The sequence below is a fragment of the Apteryx rowi genome, unplaced genomic scaffold, assembly GCF_003343035.1.
Source record: "Apteryx rowi isolate R43461 unplaced genomic scaffold, aptRow1 scaffold_182, whole genome shotgun sequence".
NCBI lineage: Eukaryota > Metazoa > Chordata > Aves > Apterygiformes > Apterygidae > Apteryx > Apteryx rowi.
This window is the reverse complement of record NW_020448108.1, coordinates 77514-90083: the sequence shown is the minus strand read 5'-3', so window position 1 is coordinate 90083 and position 12570 is coordinate 77514. Positions and strand designations below refer to the sequence as shown.

The window sequence follows — 12570 nt, the reverse complement described above, 5'->3', positions numbered from 1 at the left end:
ATCTTTGCCTTAAGGAACTTTGAGTCTCAGAAAGGCAGATGAATAATGGAAAACAGAGTAATAATGAAGTGGTACTATACACAAAACATGTCAAAGGTTCTCATGTCCTAAGCAATTTTGTCTAATTGGGGAGGCCTTGCATCACTTTGAAAGTCCAAATAATTCTTTCAGAGTCTGGGGTACTGTCTCTGGATTCTACAAAATTTATTCTTTCTGGTACTCTGAGGTGTCTGCAGCTCAAAGACTACGTGTTTATGTCTGAGTTCAGCCCTGAGGTTGGAGGAGGTTGCCTTAAAATATCCTCATATGTGTTTCCTTTTCTAACCAGTCTGTGGAGATGGCTTCTGTGAGGAAGAGGAAGGCTGCTCTACCTGCCCAGCTGATTGTGGGGAATGCCCACTGTCTGCTGATGCTAGGATAGCAATTGCCTTACCAATATGTTTAGTCTGCACTAGCTTCATTTTGACTATCATGGTAAGTGTTCTTTCTCTCCTCTTATTTGCTGTCTCTCACTTCCATTACTTGCTTATATAGAGTGCAGCTCGCTCTAAGTACAGGGACAGGTCTTCTGCATCCAGAAACTGCATGCTACAGAAGGAAGTAGAAGGGAGGAAAAAAAACTTTTTTGGCTTCTTTATGAGGAGAGACTAACTGAATCAGGAATTTTCATCCTGGAAGAGAGAAGACTTAAGAGGAATATAACAGAGGGATATATAATGGTAAAGAAAAGGTAGTTATTAACATTCATCACAACCTGAGAACTATCAGTGCCCGGTAAAGTTATCAGGCAGCAATTTTAAAACAGCGAAGAGTGCTTCTCCCTCAGAGTAAAAGTGTACTGCGAAATTAATTACTCCAGAATGCTGTGGAGGCCAGAAGTATACATGAATTCAAAAAGGAATTAGGTAACTTCATAAAGCAAATAGGTCCACCAGAGGCCATTAAATCTAATAGTTCAAATTCAGTTTCTAATGGAAAACATTCTGCTTGGGATATTTTTAACACTTTGATACCTGAACATTGTAAGGGAAAAATGCTAAGTTGTTCTTTCCTTTTACTGTTTTTATAGGCTCATTTTCTCAGTATAAGCAAGGGCACGGCACAGTTTTGTTCCATTAAAAACATTCAATTTTGCTCTAATAGTTATCAGTTATTATAATAGAATCCTGAAAGAAAAACAAAAAGGGGCATGAGCTGAGAGGAACGTATAAATACAGGAGAAGTACTTTTGGATCCCTTGGAATGAAAATGTCTGTATAAAGATAGGACAGCATAATATTATGGCTTATTATTTCACAATGCTTCTGGGAAACAAGATCTATATTCCTGAAATGTTTGCATCTTGAAAAAAATACATTTCTGAATGTCATGGCAAGCAGTTAGCAGGTGAATATTTGCAGATGTAGAGTCATTATATTGACTATGTAAATAATACAGTGGATGGCTTATTTGGGGTTTGGCTTATAAATCCTGCAAATTGATGGGCTCTTGTTACCTCAGAAACTGCTTCTCTTTTTGTCTCACTCTGCAGTTGTGGAGACCATCTGAAGTACTCAAGTGAGCTCAAAGGGAATGGGCAGGAGAAGGCTGGTGGCCCAGAAAGTAGGGTGCTACAAGGGCCCTCAGGCATTCACAGCTTGATTTTTGGCTCTATTCTATGCCTGTCTGTGTGGCTTTCAGAGTTAGGAAGCGAAGCACTTTTGAAAACTAGGCCTTAACCTCCCTGTGTCTCTGTTTCTCCTTTCAGCATTTGTAATCCATAGCACTGTTGTGATAATGTGATAATTGTGATAACTGTCCTGTAAAATCACATAATCTGATAGAAAAATTAAATTGAACAGATGAGAAGTTCAGACAAGCTTTAGTATACCATTTCAGTGAACAACAGTTGGCATTTCACAAAAAGCAAATGGAATTTCTATGACTTGCATAGATTTATCTAAAAGTTCTGTAACAAAACTTACCTATTATTGCTAATATTTTTCTGTAGGTTTTGAGAATTTTTTTAGGTTTATTTTCTTGCATTCCTGTGTAATCTTTCCTTCTACTAAATTCTACAATAGCATCTTCTTTTTTAGATGGTGGGTAAACAATGTAGGAAAGATTCTTTTTATTCAGTTCTATAATTTATAACATGTAAGAAGAACCATCTAGCATATCTAATGTATCCTTTAATCATTCAAGTAGGGGAGATGATTCCACTGTTCTCAGTGGCTATATCAAGCCCAGAGGTCACTTCTAGCTAAAATGACTTTGTTCAGCTACACCTTTGCAAGATAATAATGTAGCTATCTTTTCTCAGAAACACTTTGAAATAAGTGAAAGGACTTCATTTTGATTCAGTGAAGTCTGTATCAGTCATAAAGTTCTACCAAAATATTGACACAATCTCCATACCATGTTCCTCCAGTATTGTCTGGGTGTACTGTTTCAATGAATGCATCGTACCTAATCTTCAACACCAGAACTGGGTAGAGGGGTGGTAAAATGCTGCTTTGATTTTACATGTTGGTGTTGATTGCAGTTATAACAGCAGTATAATTTAATCTGCAACTCATCCTTTGAAAGCATGAGTTTATAAATTCTGTATTTATTGTGCATGTCAGCTTTTTAGTAAATCAGTTATCAGTAATATACAATATTCTTTATGACAAAGTATTTTATATAAGACTTTCATTTGTGGATTGATATGCCATGTACTGCTTCTTTTCTTAGGGTCAGGGTGTAATATGCTCTTGTCATGCACTTATGCAGCAAAGGACATTTCCATGATAGGAGGTGATGTGAAACACTCATCAATATCTGGGCTGAGATCTAAATGTACTGCATAAAAAATACTAACAAGAATGGAAAGAGTTTGTAGCCAATGCAAAATGTTATATCTGATTAGATTATAGAATATACAATATATAGTTTTTAGGATATTTGGTATTAGATCAGATTTCGGTCAGATGCAGCCTTTTATATTTGAAAAACTCATCTCTGTTTTAATTCCTTCAAAGCCAGTAAGGCTGCATCAGGAATGAATTTGATTTATTTTTGTAGTGGTTTCAGTATCAGAAACAGAAGATGTTTTGGGATGAAAGCTGGATTATAGACTTCACCTGCATCAAACAAGGTTAGTAATTTGTCACTTTGATACTATTGTCATTGTCATTAATTGTTTTGTGAAAGAATCTCACTCATAAGTATGTGTTCGTGTTATAGAGGTCTGACAAAAGATTAATCGATTTGCAAAATGTATATCCAAAATAATCATTACTGTAACCTCTGTGAACTGATCACTAGCATTTCTGGTTATTGAAACTTTAATTTTCAAAGTTATTTTAAATAGTTCCCTTATTATTTCTAGTGATTTGCCAATTAAAAAAATGCAGGCCTAGCACAAAATACACAGACAAGCTCTGGCCCTGGACAAAATAAACTGCAGTTGCTTCAGTGCATGTAACATTCTGTATAATTTTCAGCTGGTAGTAAAAGAAGCAATAGAAAGACACAGAGGGAAATCAGAAGCATGATCAAAAAATAGGACAACAAAAACTAATTTGAAAAATCCAAGATGAAAATCAGTTTTCTCGGGGAAGAGCCTAGAAAGCAACAATACTATTTAAGACCTAGGAGTAATAGTGAATAGCAACTTAAAGTAATGAGGGCTGATAAAAGTCATGAATTTGGCAACAAACAGTGTCTCTTCTAGGCAGAACTACTCAGAGACACCCATGGTAGCCTGAGATGAACAGCTGTCTAAATGGAAACACATCAGCAGTGCTGCAACCAGGCAATGCAGCCTATGCTGTGAAAAATTATTTTTTCAAGATAATTCCTTTTTTGGTGCATTGCACAATATAGATATAATCTTATTCTCAGAGCTATCTTAGGGATCCCTAGTGTATTCCTGGGTAGAATGTTGCAGAAAGGCTCCAAATGTCAATGTAATTTTTAACTGCACGTGGATAATACTATGGTGTGGGAACATGGCAGTCCTGGTTCAATGTGAGATGCTGAACGCCCTCTGCAACACTATATTGGATACTGATACCAGGGAGAGTTGAGAGGTTTGGGCAATACTTAGAACAATAGATCCAATTTGGGGCTTAATTTGAGTCGGTAAAATGATGTGTAATTCATTAAATCTGCTTCCAAATCCCTTTTTTTACCTTGAGCTGGTCAAGAGATATTAAAAAATATACATTGAGATTACTGATCTTTTTTCATCTGACTGTATTGTTGCTCTCCTCTAACTTCCCCCTGGTGTCATAATCACTTCCCACGACACTGTACTTTACAGTTTTCTAGGAGCTCCAAATAGCCTTGTTAAAATATGTCACAGAGCTTGCTCTGCTTCCCTGGGTTTTGTCCTTTGCATCAAAGTAGCAGCAAGGGCTGATTATCCTGAGAGCAGAAAAACTTGCATCAAATCCTAAAGTTTAGTGTGAGAGGTCTCTAGCAATGCATCACCTCTGGAGCTTTGTTACCTTTTGCATAGTAGTCACATTCTAAGCAATGCCCTTCTGTCTTAAGTATTAACAAGGCCAGTCCTGGATGCCAAGATTTGCAGAATTCCCTGTATTTGTTCACCTCAGGAGTCTCCATCTTTGCAATAACATGCATCTTCAGGTGTCCCTTCTCATCTCACATCCCATTTAGATCACATAGGATGGACAGCAACGGGAAGCATGATGAGCATCCCCCCTGCACCTAGTGACTCCAATGCCAGCAGTATTACTGCTCTGAGCACAGCAGCTGCTAATGTGCCCAAGAAACAGTACTTCACACAGACTGGAAGATAGTAAGCCAATATAGTACTTATTTTTTGTATTGCTATACTGTAGTTTCATTTTGGTTTATGTTTTTTGCCACATTACTATTAGCAAGTAGTACAAAAGCTTGTATTTTTCTTGTTAGGCCAAAACCAGTACAGTTAAGTACAGTCAGTACTCCTCTGACTTCTGTCTGACTTCTGACTTCTGTCAGAGGAGTATACTGGCTGTGGGATATGTTCACATGCCAAGATTCTGGCTTTGGTTATCATTTCTCCTTTTCTCTTTGGGACTTTTAAAAAGTGTGGGACTGCACAACTTATCTTGCATCTGCTAATGCATGACCCCCAGTGTTCAAACGTATTTGGGCCCAAGGTTTTGATACAGCCCTTTTTTCAAAATGCAGGCAGAACACAGCCAGCTTCTTTGAACTAAAGAATGGCAAACTATGCAGTAGTAGATGATAAATCCTGTCCTTAAATCAGCTGACGTGACTGAAGATGCAGATCATTTCACCTCTGGATCACACTGTGAAGATGCACATCACATGACCATACACGCAATCAGTACAGCCATGCCCTGCTATCTAGAAAGAATGGGTTCCTGAGCACTACAGTCATTGTTGATACGACACACTGCAAAGCACTTTGTCCCATAAAAATAATGTATTTGGGGGTGGGGGTGGAATGTGTGCAAAGACTTAAGTGATACTTACCATTTAAATATACTGAACAGGATCTGTGCTGCGGATGATGGAGGGGCAGGAATAGCTTTCCCCAGATCACTGGCCAGAGGAGTGGCTGCTTTCTCAGCACAGATCACTGTTCTGGAATATCTCAGCCACTTCACTGATGAGACTCAGTGTCCAGTATAAATGTTTTTACACTGAGCATTCTTGTTGCTTATTTGTGAATGATTTCATCATCACCACCACCATCATCTTCCTCAGATGAACGAAGGGCAAACACATCAAGCAAGAGTGGAGTATGTAAGAAAAGGGTAGCAATTGGGTGTTCAGTCTTATCAGCGAAGCACCTGCATGTGCTACCCCACAGACCTGTTGTGTGTATTTAAATGGTAAGTACCACTTAAGTGCCTGCACAAGTCTCTGTTGGACTTCATTAATTCTTTCAAGGAAAATTGCTTTGCTGTCTGTCAAACTCAGCTGCTTCATCCCTGAGACTGATAATTGTAAGAGCAGAAGGGTGTTAAATGATCAGTGGTAAGTCTCCAAAACAATAGAAAGAGAAGAGATGGGACAGCAGGGATGCTGTGGTATGTGTTTCATTAGCTCTGACATTTCCTTTGCAGCAGCTCCACCTCCCAGCTGGACTAAAGTGGCTCTAGCCTTCCCTGGGCCTTGTTCCAAAAGCCATCCACAGATCTAGCATGCTTGAAGCTAAGCCCTAATGCTTCCCTGGTCACAGAAACAGCATCCTGTTGTGTAATCAGATTCAGATTCACATATGAACTCCAATTCCCTGCTTCATCTTTAGAGCTCTGAAGCCGTCCTCTGTATAAAAAACTTGCAGTCCATTGTCCTAGCCTGGCTGGCTTACGGAGTTGGATTAAAATATTGTGACCAGCATTTTCATTCCATTGCAGTGACGGTAGAACAGTGGCCATAAAGAAAATAATGAAGAAGGCATTCAGCCTGTCCAAATCCATACGTAAGGAGGTAAAGCAAGTGAGGTAAGAAGTGAAACCTGAGAAGCGTATGCTGTTCCACTGGTTCCACAGAGGCTACAATCTGTCCAGACATGACTGTAACTTCACGTTCTCCTCTCTTTCAAACTTTGACACCTGATCAACAACTTCTTATGCCTGTTTTACTTCTCCTTTTTAGGAGACATTTTTAGACAATGCAGTTGGCTTTCCAGTTACAACACAAGAAGTAGGAGGGAGATTCATGAAAGTTGCTAGTGTGCTGTGATTTCTGTTGATTTTCACAGAGAACTTGACCATCCCAATCTCTGCAAATTCATTGGTGGTTGCACAGAAGTGCCAAATGTTGCCATAGTGACAGAATACTGCCCCAAAGGCAGCCTGAGTGACGTTCTACTGAATGAAGACATCCCTTTGAACTGGGGCTTCAGGTAAAAGAGAATTTTGAAAAGCTAAAAGGTACAAACTGTACTGCCACATGATATTTGTTGTTTCGGACAAGATGTTAATTATAGATAAAGTCTTGGGGGAACAGATCTGTGATGTGGAGAGAGTGAAGAAGAAAGACAGAAAATTCAAGCATTCAGCCCAACTTGTCTTTTGGATTTCTGAGCAATCCTACATTTAGTGCTGGTCATGCTAAGCCAGTAACTTTTCAGCCCACCTCTGGTTATACTGTAAAGGTACTTTTAAACCTTTTTTTTCCCCAGGTAGCTTCATTTTGTTCCTAAATATCACGGGCTCTGTGTTTAACCAAAAAGCACTGCTTCTCTGTTTGCGAAGGTGCATTGGTGAAATGATTACCACAGCTACAAATGGTTTATTATACTTATACAATATAGAAAACAAGTTCAGGTTCTCTATGAAGTTTCCAGGAAGACACTTCCCTTATTTTTTGAAAATAATCTGCTTGGCACATTCCTTCTACTTCTGCCTTATGTTTGCCTTCAGCAAAGAAAAAGATTGCAAGCGAGGAAACCTTCCAAACAAACAGAGAAAGTTAATAGAAATTTGTTTCTCTTTTAAACATTTGAAAGTTGACTCAAGGATACAGGGGTACTGAGACATTCTAGAAGAAGCTGAACTGTTTTACAAAAGCCTGAACACCTATGGACCCAGAAAATTCAGTGGAAGTTAAGAGCATTCAGTAATCCATATTAAGTATTTTGAAGAAAGGAGCCTAGCAGATGGATTTGAAAGCCATTTCAGTCATGGGGAGCTTTTCTCTCAACATCAGTAGGCTTTAGCCCCTCTCTTGAGTGAGGATCCAGTTTATGGGGATGCTACCTCACTGATTGTGTGCCTTTCAGGTTTTCTTTTGCTACTGACATTGCCCAAGGAATGGCCTACCTCCACCAGCACAGAATGTATCATGGACGATTGAAGTCTAACAACTGTGTGATAGACGACCGATGGGTTTGTAAAGTTGCAGGTAAAGAGAAGGTATAAAACAAAACTTCAAGCCTGTCCAGCTAACATACTAGTGCACATAGATTTCACACTCAACACTGCTCGCAAGGACCTTCAAGTTGACATTTCAGGTGGAAACACTAACTATAACAGCCTTCATTAAAAATGCCTAGTGCTGAAGCAAGCTTCACGTAACATTATCAGGTCAAGTCCCTGATTTAACACATGTCACCACTGCACACATCAGATCCCATAAATGATGGAGTCTATCAACATCAGTCTGAGCAGAAACTCTGTCTCATTCTCAGTTTTGATGCACAGGGAAAACCTTAATTGTGGGCAATGCCGTAAAGCAGTGGAATGCTGCTAACTGACTGGTTTTATGAGGAAAAGCAGACTCATCTCAGAGCTTCTCACTCATGCAGGCAAACCTAAATTTTATTCCCCCAGACACAAAGCTATGTATCTGGCCTGTTGCTAGCACAGGAAGACAGCCAAGGGGAGAGAAAAAACAATGGAGAACCTAGTTTAGTCTCTCTCACAGCCAATAAAGAGATAGGGAGCAATGAATATCTCTCCTACTCCCTCCCTAAAGTAGTTACCATAGCCTATAACTTGTACCCATCGTAGAAACAGCAGCAACAGGTTTGTCTTTCTAAGGTTCTTCCTAATGGCTGCTTCTCCATTTCCCATAGTATCCTGCTGCCTTCAGAACTGCCTGCTTTGCCTTGAGCTTGTTCTGGGGAAAACCATAAAAAATGGAGATAGTTGGATTGCATCAACTCCATCACACTAGCACAGCTCCTCTTGATTAAATGGGGTCTCTGTGAAATTGCTCAGGAGAAGTTAACTAGTAGTACTATAGAGACTTTGAATGTTTATGGTCTATATGAAAGTGATGATGCCAGGCAAACCTGCCTGCAAAAAATAACCAGTGTGGGGGCTAATTGAAAAACTCTAACAATCTCCAACCTAAAGAATGAAGCTTCAGGAATGTCCTGATTAGAGGTGACTCCAAACAAAACCAAAGGTCTACAGTCTGCTTTCCCACAGACTAAGCTGACTGTTGTTTGCATTTAAGCAAGCAGACTCCAATACTGTGTCACATTCACAGAATCTCTTCTCTGTCAGGACAAAGATATTGTTTGGCAACATCGGGCTGCAAAGATATTTCACATGTATGCTGCCTTTTTTCTGAGCTTAGTGGTATGCAAGTCAAGCCTACCATCTTGAGTAGCTCTAGACCGTATTAATACTCTATGAACCTGCCATCATAGATGAGGATCATCATACTATATGAGTAAAATGCTTCTACAGGAAGGACACAAGTAGAACAGAAATCTACATGCTGCATTTGTGTGATAACTCTTTCACTGGAGTGAGCCTACTGTCTCTGAATGTACAGGTCTATAAAATGACCCCAGTTGGAAGAGGCCATTTAGCTGAACTCTCCTGCTCAAAGGATGGTCACTAAATCTCACCCAAACATTTGCTTTCCAGATCCTACATTTGGAAATGTTTTGCAGAGTCAAGACCACCAAGCACACTATTTTTAGACCAAGATGTGTATTTTAAAGGGGGGAAATAAATTCCATTAAACAAGTTGTGAATCAATGAGTTTCAGAGAATTATATACTGAGTGGCTTGTTTTCCTGCTTCTTCCACATTAGATTATGGTTTGCAATCATACAGAAAAGAAGATTCTTCTGAGGAGTCCAGCACATACCAGCAGCAGCTGATACAGATTTACATAGCTCCTGAGATCCATTCCCTTTCAGACTTTGAACCCACTTCTATGACAGATGTGTACAGGTAATAAACTTTTCATGTCTCTCTCTTTTAGTACTCCTATCACAAGTCAAGTATTAGAAAATCTTAATTAGGCTCAGTATAATTCTGTGGTCACACCGAAATACATTTGATGATTGTGTTTAAAAATGGATTTATCCTGCTGTACAGAGTAGTGTAAATACTACAGAGCCTCCTTTTCCAAGATAGATAGCCAAATACTGTATTCACTGACATCATATAAATACAGAGTTGTCCTAAAGATTTATAAGGAATTGCTCTGGACTAGAAGGAGCTTAAAGATCTGACCTTATTTGGTATTCCTTTTTTGTTGTTGTTATCCCTTACAAAAAAATAGGTTATTTTTAATAATGACAATACCTTAAGAGTTAATAGCATCAGTTTTCCAGGACGTTATAATATTCATCCCATTATTCTTTATTTAGTGACAACAAATTATTTTACTTTATACACATACTGCCTGTATTTCACTTGCAGGGAAAAACTGAGCAAGAGAGAGGAAATGAATGCACTTGTGAATAGCTCCATCCCTTTCCTTCAGAGAGCCTCTATAGGAGACCACTTTGCAGTGGCTTGTTTAGCCAGCATCTGTAGCCTTGCCAGTAATGGACAGCTTCTATCCAATTACATTTAAAATAAATGGGATTACTATCAAATTTGTAGAGAAGAATAATCCAATGGACATTGAACTTTTTTTTTAATTACCAGCATTCCTTGGTTCTCCCACCAACTTTCTGTATGAAGTAGAAAAATCACTGTATTCTTTGTGTACCATATTTCATAACAATGATATTTCCTCTGTCCGCTTATTTCCAGTAGTTTGTTTCAAGCACTTGGATCAGAGAGTGGAGACTGGTATTATAAGATTTTTTGTGGCTGTTTTCTCTTACTTTGTCCTTGCCACTGCCCAGCAGAAGTCTGCTATTTCCTGGTGACTTTGGTAGCTAGTGGAAAGGAAATAACTAGAATTCAATAAAAGGTTGAAATGCTGACAATGCATCATCGCTGAACACAGAAGGGCATGGTTGTTAGCCCTATTTATTAACAACATTCACAAAAGAACAGCTATTACACCATTTCTTCAAAATGTCTAAGTTTTACTCTGGACTAGACTGAGCCACAACTAACGCTTACTGCCTTATGTGACTATTTGGGTGCTTTTATTGAAAAATTAGTTGCAGAAACAGTAAATGTTGCTTAAATTTTCTCTTTTTTCACTTACAATTCTTTAAAAATGATAAAATCTGAAGACAAGGTTTTATATGCAATCACATTACTCCCTTGCAAAGGAACATACGTATATACGATGTGTACACCTACTAGAATCTTATTAATTGTCATGCATTCTATCAGGTCACATTACTCAAATAAGAATTTGAGGTCTCCATAGTGCCTATATCTATAGACACAAATGGTCCTTGACGATTTGTTTCGAAATAGCTTGGTTGAATGCAGTTTGACACTGTGTTGGTATTTTGGGGTATTCTCATTCTGTCCTGTGTCAGTCTTTACCATTTCAACATGGATTTCTCTTAGAAAGTACTGTGCTCCAGCTACACAGTAATTTTAAGATTGTCTTTTGCACTGTAGTTTGTCATTGCCCCACAACCAAAATGCATTCTGTTTCCCCAAAAATATTGTTTCCTTCGTGCTTGCCTGGTTTACAGTTTGCCCCCATTCAGGCTAGATATCATTATTTGACTTTGCAGGCAGACTGGGCTCCTGAAGCCCTTTCTTGCCAAGCACTGCCCTTAAAATAGTGTCAACAGCTGATTTGCACATCTCATAGATGACTACACATTCCAATGAACTTTTATTAGATTTAGTGGATGCCTGCTGGATCTATCTTGCTGTCAATCTCTGTGTCTGCAAAATCCAGGTCTTCTTTTGTTGCTTTGCAGATAAATACTTTCTTGTTAATAAATAACAAAAAGCAGTGAAAGATGAAATGAGAAAGGGGGGAAGAACAACATGCAGTTAGGGAAGAAAGATGAAGAAAAAGAGATGGATCCTGTGTCATTAAAAACCTTGTCCTTTCAACTGAGCTATTCCTTAGAACTTGCATTTTAATGCAGCTTGTGTTTCTCGATATGACGAGGTGCTAAGCCTTCCTGATACATGAGCGTGGGCTCACTGGCTGGGCAGCAGTGGCCCAGTCTTGAAATCCTCAGTTGTTATCAGTGTAAATGTTACATTAATATTCCTGAATATATGGCCCAAATAAAGAATGAGTAGAGACTACAGGAGTGGGACTTGTAATTTTGTGTGCTTTTAGAGATTAATCACTTTGCTTCTAAAGTTCTCCAGGGAATGTGTTGATCAGATGGGAAAGCTAAAATGGGAATGAGAACAGGAGCATGAAAGTAGCTCCCATTTGAGCTGAAAAGGCTGTTTTCAGCCACAGTTTCTTCCAGACTGGCTTCTCTTGATTTGTAATGGTGATGTGAATCTCACTCAATAGCCATATCCACTCTGTTAGGACTTTTTTCTGAACAGTGCTGCTAAAGCTATATGAAATCCGTAATTCTTTAGTAGAGTTACCATCATCTAACAGTTCTCCTTGAAAATCTGTTTGAGCTTTGCTGCCTCACCAGAATTGGTACTACCAATTTTGGTACTACCAGTTCACCCAAGAATCTATCTGCCGACCTGACCTCTTGTGTAGAGAGGTTTGTGGCCTGCCGGGGGCTCGTGTGAGAGATGTCATGCAAAGACTGCCAAGGCTTGTCCACGCTTCGGACTATTACCCACTGCTGCTCTTCCATGTGGGCGCCAATGACACCAAGGGCAAACTGCAGACCATCAAGCAGGATTTCAGAGCTCTGGGGATGGTGGTCAAGGGTCTGGGAGCCCAGGTCATCTTCTCCTCAATCCTGCCAGTGAGGGGGATGGATGAGAGGAGGAGGAGACGGACTTTCCAGGTTAA

General features: G+C 39.3%; 1 protein-coding gene across 1 annotated transcript in view; it reads left to right on the top strand.

Moving 5' to 3' along the window:
* Positions 1-12570, top strand: part of LOC112963994 (atrial natriuretic peptide receptor 1-like) — a 37849-nt gene that overhangs the window by 10998 nt on the left and 14281 nt on the right. Inside the window, exons 7-13 of the mRNA XM_026061553.1 lie at positions 329-474; positions 3046-3118; positions 4648-4789; positions 6366-6452; positions 6713-6856; positions 7736-7857; positions 9506-9647. Coding sequence (XP_025917338.1) covers positions 329-474; positions 3046-3118; positions 4648-4789; positions 6366-6452; positions 6713-6856; positions 7736-7857; positions 9506-9647 — 856 coding nt within the window. The remainder of the gene's footprint in view (positions 1-328; positions 475-3045; positions 3119-4647; positions 4790-6365; positions 6453-6712; positions 6857-7735; positions 7858-9505; positions 9648-12570) is intronic.